The following is a 16,252-nucleotide window of genomic DNA, read 5'->3' as shown; positions in this document are numbered from 1 at the left end:
ATTACTACCAATGACAACCAGCACAAATAGAAACATGATTTAAGGCCATTAAAACAAAACATTCATTCCACAGGTAGAGTGTTGAAGCCCTGATTTTCCATGTAGTTGGATTTCTTTGTAAGGTGCTAGGCTGGGAGTTGGTTTTGCTGTATAGCACCATCTTTATGGATCTGACAGAGAGAGGGGGGAGAGAAGGGGCAAGGCAAATGATAGTGAGTTAAATATCATGCAGTAATAATGCAAAAATAATGTATCTTGACAAAAAGGTGGGGTAGTATACTTTACACTATGTACTATACTTTTCATCATGCGAGGATAGGAAGGGTAGAAGAGGTGGGGCAGAGGGGGGGGGGGGTAAATAGAAGTTTAAGTGGGATGGAACATAAAAATGGAAAATTTCAAGCTAGTTTTTAAATAATTGGTTAAAAATGTACTCACTCACAGATAACATGTTATGATGAACATGCTATTTTTTTTAAACAATCCAAAAACAAACAAACAAACAAACCAGAAACATGGCTTGGCCTGTGATTCTCAACAGCAACATACATGGCCTGGTTTTGCCTAGTTCCTAGGCCTCAATATTTTACTGTACTCAAAGAAGAGGGGAGGGCCTATACCGTCTAACAAATGTTTAGATCTACCACAGAATAGTTCAGCTGATAGTTCAGGAGTGACTGAAAGAACTCAATGACAAATCAAAGGCTTTTGCTCTATTTCTTTGTCATTTAATTCCATTAATAAAACTGTTCACAAACCATTGTTAAATACAAAAGATACAGAATATTCATACAAAATTACATATCTAAAATTGACAGCTATCTAGCTTCTTAAGATTAGCTGTCGTGTTCCACAGCTTGGCAATTTAAAAGCTATTAAATTTAACCATTAGGGGCAAAACGAGCTCTATCGTTTCTATTTTGGTTTCCCCGCTCCTTGGCCGATGAAAACCGCGTTATACCAGCACGTGACTATCAGGTGCCCATACATCTATCGCACGTGCGACTGTCGGTTCTAATTGGCGTACATAGCAGATTGGAAAACAAACGATCTTAATAGTCAATTAAAACTTCACAAGAGCCCGTGCAATCGTTGTTTCTTTTCTCACAAGGGATTCAAAGATTCCTAAAGATAATTTACTAGTATAAAAATAGTGAGAAAATAGAGATTCCTTTTCACTGTAGTAGATTTCTGTAAAATGATCTTCATTGATCTCACTATCTGGGACTTCACATTCTGGAGAATAAGTGATAAAACTAAAAAAACTATCAAACTTCTGTTAGAGGTTTTCTAAAGACTGTCGATACACCAAATCCAACATAGCTACACCTAGCCAATCACAACAAACGCAAATAACGCAACGAGCCAATCAGAACTCGATCAGCCCAAAAGCACGTGATTGGGTGACCCGCGTCAAGCGCGGGGAAAGGACCGGTTAGTTTTTAAGTGTTTAGCGCTTGACAGCCAACAGAAAACCTCGCTTATATTAAGTACAGGTCAACAAATTCTCATTTGATTTCAGAGGTGAAAAATTTTGCCGCTTCATTTCTCGTTTAAGAAAACCCAAACCGATATATATTATTCGCAATACTTAACAGTTTTGAAATACAATAGTCTGTAAAACATCGCGCTCACAACTCAACTTTTTCACAGACTTTGTTTCCTAACTAGCAGCGCTTTCTTAATTGGTGATAGCAAGATTGTGACAATTCTTTGTAATTATCTATCAATGAAGAATTCAGTTAACAATCATTAGTCAGACTACTACCTTAAAATATCCGGCGTTCCCCTCGATAGTTAGAATCTATGCATTCCTTTCAACTATGGGAACATTCTCCCCCTCCAACAAATATTTTATTTATATATTTCCACGAAAAATACGTTAATAGACAGTTTCCTAGCAAAATTACCAACCAAAATGGTCGTTTGAATTGCTATTGTCAGTATAAAAATATTGAATTGACTACAAACGTCTTTGATTGTCTCACAACACGCGCGCTTTACGTAAATTTTTGAAACCCTTATTTGATTTATTTATTTGATTAATTCCGAATAACAAATTTAGGAACCCGGGGTAATTACTACAAGTAATAAATTTATGGATAAACCAGTCTCACAGTTAATTTTTCTTTTCCACTAAAAATGAAGAGAGTATGACGGCCTGAAAGCGTTCACTTCTTCTAAGATCGAAGTGTAGATTCTCCCTACTCACTGCCATAGATTTCTTTTAATTCTAGTGTCGAGAATTTGCTGGTTTATCAAAGTAAATTCCTCAGTTATGACGGATCTTCTTTATTCTCATCAGCTGACCGCTTGAAATGCTATTGTTAATGGAGAGAGAAAGATTTTAATCACTGCGGGAAGATAAAGTATTCAAGAAATTTCCCTGCTTTTTTTTGGAATCTATATCTTATTGCCTCCGATGTACCTCCCTTCCATTTACGTTAATTCTAACCGCAGTCCCCTTAATTGCATTTACAGCTGCGGCACAGACAAGGGGAAGCAGGTACCAGCTGAAGACGGCATCGGGAGTTCTTGTTAGTGCTCTTTCTTGATAAGATAATAATGAGAATTGCAAACACCACGAGCGCTTGAACAAATGTTTACCGAACACAGTGCTTGTTTCCCAGAATCAGAAATACGAAAATATCAACTAAAGCTAACTATTCAATTAATAAACAGAGCGAGAAGTGTAACTCATGTTTCAGTTCATCGACTGGCTAAGAGTCTGATGCTTCTGATACTTGGCTTAGGTAGCTTGATCTTCGCAGTTTCACAATTTGATTGATGTAGGCTTTCATCAGTTTGGCAATCTCGATAACCTGTGGGTAACAAAAGAACACGTATAAGAACGGTTTGAAAGCTCACATCACAAGACGGTTTAAGAAATTCTTGAAACTTGTCATGACGTGTTTCTGGTTTGCCTTTGCGTTTGTGTGAAATTATACCTGACTGGAGCGATTTGCTGTAGCCAATCAGAACAGATACGCTTCTTTCCTAGCCAATCAGGATCAATCAGAAACCATTCGTCCTTTGGCTAAGGCAGGTTTTCCCGCGCTTGACATCGGTTGCACGGCTTGGCTTCGACTTCCTATTGGTTGGTTGATTGTGTTATACTCGCTTCGTTTTGATTGATCAGATGCGACTACGTCTTACGACATAAACCAATCAGAATTCAAAGCAGCAACTTGCAACCGATGTAAACCGCGGGAAACATGGCGTTTGTCAACTGGCGATTGACTTCGTATTGGTTCCGCAAATCGTGTGAGTTCAAATAACGCCTGCCAAGTGAATATTGCTACCAACTAAAAAGGAAGAAAAAAGAGGCAGTCACTAAAATAAGAAATGAGCATACCTGTGATGTTTCAAAGAGCATTGGGTCTCTTCCATCAACGATGACTTTGTATTTATTGGCAGCCGGAGCTCCAAATGATAGAATACTGTAAGTAGAAGTTATAACGCAGCAAATAACTAAAGGTAATTGTTACATGATCTCTAAGATCTATATCATGAGGTCTCGATTACTCAAAGTATGGGTAATGCCAATGGAGAGATCGAAAATTAAGCGTTGCCATAGCACTTGAATATACACACGTTGTACATTGTCGTACATTCCCTAGCCGTCCATTGCAAAACTACGTAAAAATACAATGAAACCGAATGGAACAAACACATGTCTGCTTTTACAAAAACGTTCACTTTCATTCTAGTTTTGCTCCCACGGAACAACAACAACATCGAAGATTTTATTCACTGACCTTCCGCGCATTTTAATGCTTAATTTTGACTCTCTAAACATTACTCTTCCATACTAAGCTATTAACGTTAGGGTCTTGAAGTCTGGAAGATATAGTTTCGGATATCACAAAATGACTTTTGTATAATCGTGCAACAACTCACTTTTCATAACTGAACTGACACTGTGGTCTGACATCTCCTCGCTTGTACAAAGCTACGCCCTTAAAACTCACACCCAGCCAGAGCTCAGGAGGAAAGCCAGGATCTTTTGTCTAAAACAGAAAACACCAACTTCAACTTCAGCCAAGCTGTGGTTCACGTTAGTGTATATACATAAGTCGGTTGTAATGATAGAGCAGCACTGCGAAATGCTGGAGAATGGAGGGCTGAGAAGGGGGGGGGGGGGGTCGAGGGGCAGGGGGAAGGAGGAAGGTCGACTACCACAGACTAGCATCCAGGAGGGGAAACAATACTCGATGTCAAAGCCAACTAGGAAAATAAGATCCCGAAAATGCTTGGCTGGGTTGTGTGCGCTGAAATGTGGAATCAGTTTTGTGCCTGCCGAAAAAAGTTCACGCATGCTGATTGCTCGACTGTTTAATTCTACACATGCACGTGACTGGTACATTTCTTTATGCTGTTTACTTGTCAGTGTGTTAAGAGGTAAACTTCACGTCTGTCCGTTCATAATAACCAGCCATCAATGGAAATAACCCATCAGTAGAAATCATCCACATCAATTCTACTCTACCTAAACGTGACTCGACGTGACGCTTATCTAATACAGATTACGGTACGGCCAAGCACTCTGTAACGCAATTATTCAATGGTGTGATATCTCAGAGAAAAATGTCTTGCTCAAAAACATGACTAAATCAATCGGACTGACAAGTCCCCTTCCCCCCTCCTCCCCCCCTGCAGACCACCCACAGACACAGTGTAAAGAGAGATTAACAGGCGTGGAATTTCTGTGGACATTTGAGCAGAAAGTATTGCGTTACGTACCTCCACGTCAAACAAAGTGGAGCCATACCCTGGCCAGCTTCTCAGTATTTCCATGTACTGTTTCTGAGCTTCTTCTTGATCCATGCCCTGAAAATTAGAAGAAAAACAAATTTGCATCAAAAGTTCTTTTACTGTTTTATGCCTCTTTAATGATTATCAAATTGAATCTGGCAATTTCATAAGGAAAAAATACTGCAAACAAACAAACAAACAAAAACAAAATGGCACACGAAAGTACTGTGTCCTGTATCTGTTATTTGAATTGTCCTAGAACATAATAAATAGTAATTACAAAACACAAATCCATCTAGTGACGGGGAGGAAGATTTGAACCCGGGACCTTCGGATTACAAATCCTGCGCCCTAACCACAAAACAACAATAATAAATAGACGCACTAGGGTCTCACCCTCATGCAATTTCGTCTTATACGTACCCCAAGCTTCTTCCACTGTTCACATATAGAACTCTTTATAAAAGACAATTCTTCTTCAGTGGCTTTCTTGCTATCGTCCTCGCCATTTTCTGTCCCACCAGCTGCGGGAGAACATGATATAACCCAAACGAAAGGTCACTAAAATGACCGACATATATTACCCTAAAACGACACATTCAAAACCATTCATAGAGACAGGAGAGAAGAGAGATGGTTAACACGGAAATCTGTTTCAAAAACCCATATCGGATTTGATAGGTTAGGAAATTATCGAGTGACACGCGAATCAAACACTAACTTCGTGGAGTGAGCAAGCGTGATCCCTTTTAGCAAGTGTTCGTTGAAGTGCACAAGGATTTTCTGTTTTGTAGCGCGAATTTAATAACGGAGGCCTTTAGATTTGAGTACGTGTACGAGGTCGAGTACGAGAACGACTTTTCAATTCTAGTTTACAGGCTTCACATTTTCACGTCACATACCCGTCTCATCCGATAAGCTACCATCACTACCTAAAACCAACATGAGGAGCGAGGGCTCTGGAAACGTCACTGGTTTGAAATTGAAAAATCGAACTCGCGTTCAATCGTCCGATCTAAAGGTTCCTAACACAACAGCATCCTCGTCGCTGCCTCCTGACGACATTTCTAATGAAAACAGCGGTCTCAGTCGCAAGAAAAATTTGCATCTATTTAAAAAGTTCATTGAAGCGGTTTCAACTCACAACACGCAGCTTACCTGATCTAAAGGGCGACACAGCCTTCTTTATTGTGCCCTTTTGAAGAAACAATAAAGACAGATGAAAGTGAAGAACGATTTGTTCATTTTCGACCAAAGACCTAGCCTCCTGCGCAGACGCTCTATAGGCTCGGGAAGATTGCGTGACGAAGGACTTTGGGGAGGGGGAGATTGCGTGACAATCCCAAATAGCGTCTGCATAGAAGGCTACCAAATACCTCAAGACTGTTCAAACTTGAAAGTGAGGCTTAATTTCTTCATGGACGTTTTTGGAATCAATCCTGCTTCTCACAAACAAAGTGAAATTATTTTATCGATCGCTTTTGTACACTAAGTGGACAACCATTTTAGTAAAAGAGCAAATTTTTAACATTTTGGTTTTGCTTTAGTGGCAACAGTTAACTAACAGCGGTCGTCACAGCTCTGCCATCGCAGGAATTTCACAGCAAAGCAACCGTACAATCACTGACTAGACTATCAATTCTCTACGATCATTTCTAAATATTCAATAAGCGTTTGTTGTGAGAATTTGGTAGTACATCAAGACACTATTAGCCAGTTGATGATCGTCTTTATTCTCAATACGTGTCTGCTTGTTTATGTATGAACACTGTAATGAGACGTTAGATGTTGGTCAGTACCTTGATGCTGAAGTGCCGTTCTCTGGTTACTGCGTTGTTTTCAGGCTTCACCTTTTGTTTGAGCTTTCCAGGTGGATAAACTGAGTCCAGATTAGATCTGCAGAGAAAAAAAAATTAAATACCACAAGCAGACAAACAAGAAAATGAAAAGCAAATCAAATGCCACAAAAGGCACAAACCGGAGACTATAAACAAACAAACAGCTAAACGAATACTGTGAGCAGCACAGAAACTGAGACACAAACAGAAAACACAAACTGAGACTTAATACTACAGACAAACAAACAAAAAAACAAATTGGTTAGAATATAAGCAAGAAAACAAAATATTTCAGCACCAAATCTTGTCCAAAGTCTTTCAAAGCAATAGCTTATTTTACAGTTCCTTTCTTGGTGATCACGCCTTTTGAACACAAGCAAGGCTAGAGTTGACTTTGTTATGACACAAACCCAGTTATTTTTCAAATGTAAGTAATTCTGTTATCCTGCTAACTACTTTCTAATCTCTATCATGACAAGGTCAACCCAAACCTCGTTTTTATACAGGGTCTCGGTTAGAATTCACAGCGCTGTATAATGGCCTATTACTGTTACATTGTTTCTTTGTCTTTCACGACCTGTTGTTTACATTTTTGAGTCATACTTACACCCAAGCGCCTGGTTTGTAGTCTCCCTCATTAAACTGAAGTCGTAAAGCAGCCAAGAGGTAGAGCGTGGTGTCAGGCGCGGGATATTTACCAAGAATAATTGAATCACAAGCCTGAAAGAATGTAAAAAAATATTGATAAGAAAACAATTCGAGGCATCCTTTGTGTACCCAGTTAGTTTGATGGAAATGGCAATGAGGATCTTAAATCTTGAGGCTATGAAAGATAACACTTTATGACCAGGCAGGCTACACTATCTATGTACCAACATGGTATTTGAGCTGCGTGTAAAATACATCTCCTCTATTATGACTATGTATTTTCTCTTCTTAGTCGCCTCATAACATATTGATTTTGTTAAGAGAAATAATATGTTGATCTCTCTCTTAACTGACCTGTTCATAAAGAAATCCATACTCGACTGAGTCTACTTCCACTAGCTCTGGTTGAAGGAAGCAAAAGATCTTGAAGAAAAGCTTCCACGCATGACCAGCTTCTGTTAGACCTAGCGCCTTGTACCTAAAATGAAAAAAGCAACGTCTTGTTGGGCTGAAAACTCTATCTTCTCAGACTCTAAGATATTAAAACCACACAGTAACAAACATCGAGGGAAGTAGGGGCTAAACAGACTATTTGTCACTCTTTTTGGTATACTATGTATTATTTCTTCACTTGCAAGTAATATATCGAACAAGAAAGACCGCGTTTAACCACATTTCCAAACACTGAGAAGAGATGACGACGCGTAGCGGAGTATTTTTGACGAGCTTCTAGGTGTTTGGAAATGTGGTCAAACACTGTCTCGAGTGTTTAGTATATCTTCTCAATCGAAACTAAAACTGAGAAGAAAACGGAGAACTTAAACCGTGAAAATCTATGCCAATTAAGATCAGATATCCAAACACTATCACGGTCGTGATTGCCTTTGTTTAAACTTGATGAATTGTTAATGAGTTTGAGAAAATGATATCGAGATGTTGTCAAAAGGTTCAGTGATTTCGCTCAATTTTATTCATTTTTTTTTTTATATAATTATTATTCAAACACGTGCATTAGTAACATTACTCAGCTGTGCTTACTTCTCAAACTTGGACAAGACGTCTGCAAGCACAGTTCTGTCTTCAATGTTTTTCTCTATCGCACCACACTGCTCAAACAGAGTGAAAATGTTGCACTTCTGAGGAATGTTCAAGCCCTTGCACAGCTTCTCGACAACCTGTGAAAATAAGACAAGACAGCAAGGAAGCAAATACTGTACCCGCCTAACACGCGACCAGAAACCAAAAACGAAATATATTAAACTTGCTGTACGACATTTTTAAGCAACTAACTAAATTTCTAAGCACATTTTCAGGGTATAGTAGAGTAGAATTGCCCATTTCCGAGTTGCCTTAAGCCGCTCCATCAAAACGAGGCCTGGTGCACAACCATTCAAGTGAAAAAGAGTTTAATTTGCACGCGCATGAAATCTCATTTTCGTATGAAAGGACGGGCACAAAGACTCGCTTTGAGTAAGAGGCTAAAGGAAATTCGGAGATGGCCTATTGGAAGGTGCGGTGGCTTAAAGGTTAGCCCGCTTGTCTCCAGATCGAGTGGTATGGGTTCAAGCCCTGGCCGAGGTCATGTTGTTGTGTTCTTGGGCAAGACACGTACGTCTCACAGAATTTCACTCCACCTAAGAATATGAATGGCTTCTGGCAAATGGGTTGGGGTTAACCCTGCGATGGTCTAGCATTCCTGGACCACTTTGCCGACGCCGACTTCAAACTACAATCCCTATCCACCCTTGAAAACTAGGACGAATGCAGGCAGGGACACATATCCTCTCGTTTTGTACAGTTTGCCAGATAACGTTGGACTACTTCTGTAATAAACATTGTCTCTGACTTTGGACCCTCAAAAATGTAAATCGAGCCATTGAGGAGGAAACACGTCCTGTATGCATTACACTTTTGCATAAAATGCCAGACCATTCCTTCCGTAAGTAACGTACCTCTCCAGCCGTGGTAGCGGAGTTAATGGTGATCTTGCAGGACCCTCCTCCATAACAGTGCACAACAGCGGACAGCTCTCGACGGCCCTGTGTAAACAAGACAGCTAGGTGAGAGAGGTATTCAAAGAAATGAAATATTAAGTGATTGATTATAAAAACTACAAAAATCTGCAAAATTACAGTGAATAGAGAGTTGAAAATGTCATAAGCCAGGCACAAAAAGACTCAAAGATGGATAAAACTGGTAACGATCGCGACGTTTTCGAAATGGAAAATATTCGACGAACTTTGTATTTTTTCCTTTTTTTCAGTACACCATGTTATAACATTCTTGTCTAACGGATTATGTAACATGAAATTCTTTCAGCACTATTTTTAAAATCCACTGTTAATCTTTGCTTTAACTAACGCCTCAACTGACCTTGGTGCGATAAAAAAAATTACACCATTGATATAAAAAAGCAATGGCAGCAGAAAATACCAACAAAATCAGTTCACTGTGAATCTGAACATGTAAGGTGTGCACAGAGAGAATGATCAGATTATTACCAAAAGCGAGATAATCTCTTCTCTTGAAGGTGGGAACTCCCTGAAATTCACAAAACAGGCTTAATTATTAAAAATAATACATAACAACTCTGCATTCTACAAGATGTAACTAATTTTACAATAGTCATTAACCTCAAAATAGATGAGTTGTCTACCATCAATTTAATTCTTGACTACGATAATTCTTGATTTAATCAAATCAAATTTTACTGGACGTAGTAGAACAGATGATCGCTGTGAAAAAGCAAATCTCACACTCAACATCATGAATTCTTTCCAAAGTCAGTCTGTGTTATTTATTTTGCTTCAGTATGGTATAAGAAACATAATCACTTACCTGGGTCTTGTTCGTTTGATACATTCCAAGGCAAACACAGCAAATTTGGCCATTTCTGAGTTGGGATGTTTTTCCCTATTCCTGAAAGCGAAGTAACGGAAATAATTACACAGAGTCAGCCAAATTAATAACAAGCTGATCAAGGTTACAACAAATTCAAATAGTCAAAAAAAAAAATCAGCAAGCTGAAACAAGTCCAAAAAGTGCAAAGAAAACGCGCGGGTAGCCAATCAGGAGCAGGTTTGTAACCTGCTCCTGATTGGTTCAAACGACTGTTGACTAGGAAGACGCGCTGCACGAGTACACGTGACCAAACACAACTTTGTTTGAAAATCCAAAGAAAACTGCTCCAGTATATTTTTCCGACTCCGCCTGCACTAAATGCTTGTACTATGTTCAATCCACTGTCAAATAACTGCCCACGGGTGTGCTTAACACTAGAACCAACTCTAAAATCTGATGTACCATTTTAGCTTACCGTTTCAAGTGAAATCTTAAGTAGCGTAGATACTTTCTCGTTGGAACGAATGTACAACACATACAAACCAACACCTAAAACAGAAGAAAGCAGTCAGTGAGAATAATAATAATAAAAGAAACACGAGAACAAAGTTTAAAGACGACCACAACTTTTCAAACAGATAATATACCTGCATGTTTCTCAAGTTTCCAATGGAATCCGGAGTGGGGTGGTTTGTGGTCTGTTTGATCAGCTGACAGAAGACCTAGGACAAATGAAAGTGTTACGACAATATTTACGTAAACCAAGGATGTAAAGCAGCAAAACTTCATAGGATTAGCCACAGTCCACGATGGAAGCCTACCTCATCTCTTAGGGGTTTCAAATCTTGGCAGGTTTGCAGGATCCCCTGTAGATAACAAGCCACCATTGATCAAAAAGACGGCGTTTAATGTGACTCAGTTACAAATATATTGTATCGATATCAATGCTATCACACTGATAAAACTCCTCATCACTATAACAACTCAATCTTAAAAAAAAAAAAAAAAAAAAAAACAGCAATACAAGACAGCAAGTGTACTAGATATCTTACTTGAATGACAGGGATAGGGTCTGCAATAGCCTCTTGTTCGAGTAGAGAACTGAAAACTCGAACAGCTTCTTCATGAAACGTGCCATAACCTTTACCCTTTGCACCTGCACGGGGTAAAACAAGAGTGAAAGAAGCAAATAAATATGGAGACAAAATAAACCAGGCCACCAAACAAAACATCAAAAATAAAAGTTTTGGGGTTACATACTTCATAGCTAGAGCTCTTTTTCACAAACGTTTATAGCCAGTCACCAATTTGCCAAGCTCGTGATTGGTCCGAAACAATTTTTGATGTTTAACCAATTGGAGCAAAGGTCCTCCATTTTCAGCCAATCAGATTCTAGTTGAAAAGATCGTGAGGCTTTCCCACACTTGCCACCTTGTTACATGATTTAGCATATCTGCCAATGTCTGCTGTGATGGTTTTTTTACCGGCTTGTCGCCAGTTAAATGCCCAAGCTCCCAGTTTTAATTTTTTACATATATATTCTGTTCGATGCACGACTATTTTTATCATTGGTAACTGGTTTAAGCTTTATAACAAACGTTGGAAACACACTTTAATAAGGCAGATGGGAAAATTCGCTCAAGGTTGAACTCACGTGACGACCGTGATTGTCCATAAGGGAGGGGTAGCAGGGGAGCCTTGAGTGGTATCTTGGAGTACTTCAGAACTGGGTTGGTACGATACACTTGATCTGCCTCGCTCTCAGTCGTCGAAGTCTGTTCCAAAGAATGAAGTAAGGTCAAAATATTTAAGGCTATGACAAATAAAATCATTGGCGGATGATTAATCAAGGAAAAATCGAAAATAATTAGTTTTCAAGGACATACAAACTTGAAGTATATCAAACAAAAAATCATTGCAAAATGCATTTAACTTTAACTTTGTAAGAACGTCAAATTGTTTCCACAAAGGAAGAAATCTTTTCCATTACAAGTCTCGAGTTAAGAGTGTATGAATTCCTTAAGATACAGTTAATTCATTAGTTAAAAGTATGCCTGTTGAAGTTAATTAGCGAAGTTCATCCAAATCAAAAAGACGCTTACCTTCAACTCTCCTACTAGCTTTTCAAAAGCAGTCTCCACTGGTGGTTTGGAATCTATCACCTGCAAAAGAAGTTCAATCTCGTTACTTTACTTTACACAATTTATTCAATCTACCCATGAGAATTTAGAGGTTCCTCAGAATAATATCTCTTATTTGATAACTTTCTTTAACCTCACCAACTGTTTGCCTTAAAGGGGCAATATCACGGCGATTTTTCCGAATTTTTTGTCAAAATGGTGCTGATCGTATGAACTTCTCTCATACATGAAATGTGCCTAGAATGCAGCCGAGATGAATACATTAACTGAATTCTTGGGAGAGCACTTGTAATTTGTCTTTAGCACAACCTCTAAGTCAAAATCATGAAGAAAATTCTTGAGATCAAAATTTTCTACAAGAATCTCTCATGATAACACCACTTTCATATAATAGATGTAGATATTACAGGTCTTTTGACTTCCTAGATTTCAACGCCGCATTCAAGACAGTGTTGCATTAAGAGATACTAAAAATATGAGGAGATCACTGCTTCCGTGACAGAATGCGTCATTGTAGCGCGATATGAGTTAAAACCAAAAATTTCTCTCAGAACAAACGTGTAAACATCCCAAAAGATATCGCATGAAGAAAAGTAAATGACTACCGTTTTGGTTCAAAGATGTTTTCATGAAAGTCACCAAGTACTATGTTTCTTTTTATTACTCTTTCTGTTCACGGAAGAGCTTTTCCCAAATTTAATAAACAACGAAGGATTTTTCACACTGCTACGTTGGGACTACAACAGTGATCCGCCCTCGAGGATTCACTGTGTATAGTAGAACCCATTCAATTTACCTCCTGTATTGCATTAGCCCAACGGGTCGCCTCTTCTTGAAGCTTCGCGTGGAGGACGTAGGATCTTTTTCTGCCGTTTACAATAAACGTCCAGTCACCTAGAAGCAAAAATGATAATTAAAAAAACGATAAATGACTCACCTCAGCGGGTTCCCGTTAAGTGACAAAGCGTCACATTAATGACAAAACGACAAAATCCTGTCTTAGTTTTGTCTTCCGTTAAGGCAATTTCGCGTTTTTGGTTCGTTTTGTTTGTTTGTTTTTTGACCGTGCCTATCACGTTCCCATTAAACAGAGCTACGTCACGGTTTGCGCATACTGAAAAGTTTAGTCTAAATTTTTCAAGTTCGGCGTTTTTAACCGTAACCATCCTTGTTCCTTTATGGTATATTATCATCTCTGTGGTGTTCTCCCATCTTAACAAACTACTATTTTCAGGTTTCCTTCAATTTAATGGAAATTCTGGACGCGGCCAAAATATCTCAAAATACCTTTACTGAGCTCCTTAAAAAAAGTCTCCCGAACGAGTGAAAACGTGACGAAAGTCATTGAACAGGCCAATAGAAAATCAAAGGAAAAAAAATCAGAAGAGAATAAAATGCGCGTGAATTAGTAAGAAGAGGGACAAAAAACTTTGCAATTGTTTTGATCCTGGGTCAGTTTATCTTCTCTCTTTTCAAGTAAAGCACGAGAATGCTAGCCGGTAGTATCCTACCTGCTTCCCGTTCTTCGGGTGATACAACAGAGCAAAGACTGGTCAGCACTATAGATCCAAACTTGGGGCTGTTCTTCACGTAGGATTTGTAGTAATCAAGCGAATTGCCGGTCAGAACACACCACCTGAATAACACAAGAGAAAAATAAACCGCACGTCATTAATCATTCATACACAAATTGACCGCCCTTGTAACTGTTAACTCATGACGACGTAGTAACCCCTGGGGAGTTTTTTGCCCAGTCTGACAAGTCATTGAGATTGTCTTGGAGGGGGGGGGGGGGTGGTATTTCTTTTGAAAGCCTAAAGAAGGGGGGTAGGGTCTTTAAAAGAGGGGAGGGGAGGGTATAGACCAATCGTAATACACCTATAGTAATTCTAAGGTCGAAGTCATGTAAGCATTAAGTGTAATGAACCTGAGAAATTTTGTCGTTTGGTCAAGAGGTGATCATGTCTCACGACTTGTTCTTCTTCATTTCTTATAAAAACGTGAAGAGAATTTAGAAATTGACCGCTTGCCTTTTCCTTCTTGAGTCGTCATTGGCTCCTTCTTTGATGAGCCAACCCTTTTCAATGACATCAGCAAAGCCTTCATCGATTTCGTGTTCCTTACTCTCCTGTATAGCTGTGAAACAACAAAAATGCACGTTAATAAGAACTTCCTTTCACAGAGGTCAGGTGAAGGCGAAATAGCTGTTTGAATGCTTCAACAGTACCGTAACCAACTAGCCACAGACGGAATCTGAAGCCCGTTGAAACCAGAGATGTTCAGTTGTTCTTTCCAACTGGTAAAAACTACTGCACAACAGTTAAGATCCGTTTTCGTTCAGCTTTTCCTCCTCAAATCACATTTATGATTTACTTCAAATATAGTCATTTCCACAAATTCTACCACTCAAATGCAAAAATAACACTTTACCAATGACTTCATATCTCGGCGGCAGAGGAGTTACTTGGGCATCGCAACTCCGAGCCGTTTAACTCTGAATTTTCTTACCAGCCTTTGCCACAACTATTAATTAAAGGCTGTTTCGCAATTGTAAAAATAATAGCTCGTTGATAAACTTAATGTTCTCTGCTGCACGATTATTATTTTCTTACCTTCCACCCAACCATTGACATCTTCAGGAGTATCAGCAATGAAGTTCATCACACGGTTTGCCGTGATCAGAGTGAAGGAGTTAGGCCTGAAAAGAAGACAATAAAACCACTCAGCTGGCCTTTCCATCAAACAAAAGAGTACAATCAAAAACTTGTCAGTTTCATTTCCCGTTTCCTAAGTAATGTACCGTATGACCCGGGCTACACTTTCACAGCGGTCAAAAACACTGCGCACGCGCAGTTCCCGCCAAAACCACTAATAAACACTTTGTATACAGATATCCAGCTGGTTTATCGGGTGGTAATTTGGTTTCCCACTGCTCGTTTTATACAGTGTTCTTACAAAAATTAGTACATTTTCGCGTCAACTCTTACAAAGTTCGAGGCCTCCGAAACCGCAATTGGTGTGGATATTTAAGGTTTAACCGCTGTGAAGTTTATGCAATTAAAGTTATGAAGAAAAACAGTGGCCCTTGCACTTACTTATTTGCTACTCCGCCAGGTGTGCAAGACTCTATCATGGCTACATCAATGGTGCCCTGAACAGAGAAATGACATATTTCGTGTTATACAGGAAAGACCCTAAACTAGACCAGAGTTTACCGTCACAAAAGCACGATACCAAATGAACAACAACAACAAAAACTAAACTTCAGTGCCATGTTAGCAAACCTCTTCCAGGCGGTCCGAGGTATTTCGGTTCGTTGGGCCCAGGCCAGAAAAACGGCGGAGCGAAAAGGAGAGAGGGGCTTGGTGCGAGAAACGAACGCCTTCCCAGGCCACGCTCCTCCCCATTTTTTCGTTCTGAAGCTTTTTGCACTGCGTTCCAACTAACTGAACGCCTAGAGATGGCTACATTTGTGCTAAAAAGAATCTCTTGTGAGAACTGTGACAATGTCAAACGCCTTACCACTGCATGTTTAACGTTTGCAGATTCTTCTCTCATTCCATGCAACTCTTCTTCGGTTGCCCTGTGCACGCGATTTAGAATGTTGAACCACTGACTACGAAAAACAGAAACACAATAAACGTAAAAATCATTTCTAATTGCCACTCTGTAAGCATCACCTAACAAAAGAAATACAAAACAACTTACTTCCAGTCATTTGTGCTTTCAGCGATCACGTGATAGGTCCTGTTCTGTGTGATAATACTAAAGCCATTTTCTTTCACACCATCGTCAACAATGCGTCTACATAAAAAACAACATAGTTAATCATGAAATGATTTATCTGTCGGTCAAGGAAGCGACTTGTAATTCACCTTAACTGCACTGTTTCTTAGCAAAATCCGACTCATGAAAACTGTGGGCTCGCTAAATCTTTGAAGACTAGGAGTGTCACCAGGCTGACGTCACAATTTTCAGCGTGTTCGGATTTTTTTGCGTTATGTTTTGATGTAATATATTAAACACGAA

General features: G+C 39.3%; 1 protein-coding gene across 1 annotated transcript in view; it reads right to left on the bottom strand.

Moving 5' to 3' along the window:
• Positions 1–372: 372 nt before the first annotated feature.
• The window catches only part of LOC145488548 (unconventional myosin-X-like), a 39,335-nt gene continuing 23,455 nt past the window's right edge, over positions 373–16,252 (bottom strand). Inside the window, exons 33-58 of the mRNA XM_081467432.1 lie at positions 15,932–16,027; positions 15,746–15,839; positions 15,319–15,374; positions 14,836–14,921; positions 14,254–14,359; positions 13,735–13,859; positions 13,020–13,117; positions 12,185–12,244; positions 11,737–11,857; positions 11,135–11,238; positions 10,904–10,948; positions 10,730–10,804; positions 10,558–10,631; positions 10,080–10,160; positions 9,743–9,782; positions 9,194–9,280; positions 8,280–8,416; positions 7,596–7,719; positions 7,201–7,313; positions 6,555–6,651; positions 5,914–5,950; positions 5,179–5,279; positions 4,744–4,830; positions 3,901–4,010; positions 3,356–3,440; positions 373–2,822 (exon numbers count right to left, since the gene is read on the bottom strand). Of these exons, the coding sequence (XP_081323558.1) occupies positions 2,721–2,822; positions 3,356–3,440; positions 3,901–4,010; positions 4,744–4,830; positions 5,179–5,279; positions 5,914–5,950; positions 6,555–6,651; positions 7,201–7,313; positions 7,596–7,719; positions 8,280–8,416; positions 9,194–9,280; positions 9,743–9,782; positions 10,080–10,160; positions 10,558–10,631; positions 10,730–10,804; positions 10,904–10,948; positions 11,135–11,238; positions 11,737–11,857; positions 12,185–12,244; positions 13,020–13,117; positions 13,735–13,859; positions 14,254–14,359; positions 14,836–14,921; positions 15,319–15,374; positions 15,746–15,839; positions 15,932–16,027 (2,341 nt within the window). The 3' untranslated portion in view covers positions 373–2,720. The remainder of the gene's footprint in view (positions 2,823–3,355; positions 3,441–3,900; positions 4,011–4,743; positions 4,831–5,178; positions 5,280–5,913; positions 5,951–6,554; positions 6,652–7,200; positions 7,314–7,595; positions 7,720–8,279; positions 8,417–9,193; positions 9,281–9,742; positions 9,783–10,079; positions 10,161–10,557; positions 10,632–10,729; positions 10,805–10,903; positions 10,949–11,134; positions 11,239–11,736; positions 11,858–12,184; positions 12,245–13,019; positions 13,118–13,734; positions 13,860–14,253; positions 14,360–14,835; positions 14,922–15,318; positions 15,375–15,745; positions 15,840–15,931; positions 16,028–16,252) is intronic.

The sequence above is a fragment of the Orbicella franksi genome, chromosome 5 (genome assembly GCF_964199315.1).
Source record: "Orbicella franksi chromosome 5, jaOrbFran1.1, whole genome shotgun sequence".
Lineage (NCBI taxonomy): Eukaryota > Metazoa > Cnidaria > Anthozoa > Scleractinia > Merulinidae > Orbicella > Orbicella franksi.
The sequence above is the reverse complement of the archived record's forward strand: the minus strand, read 5'-3'. Positions and strand labels throughout refer to the sequence as shown.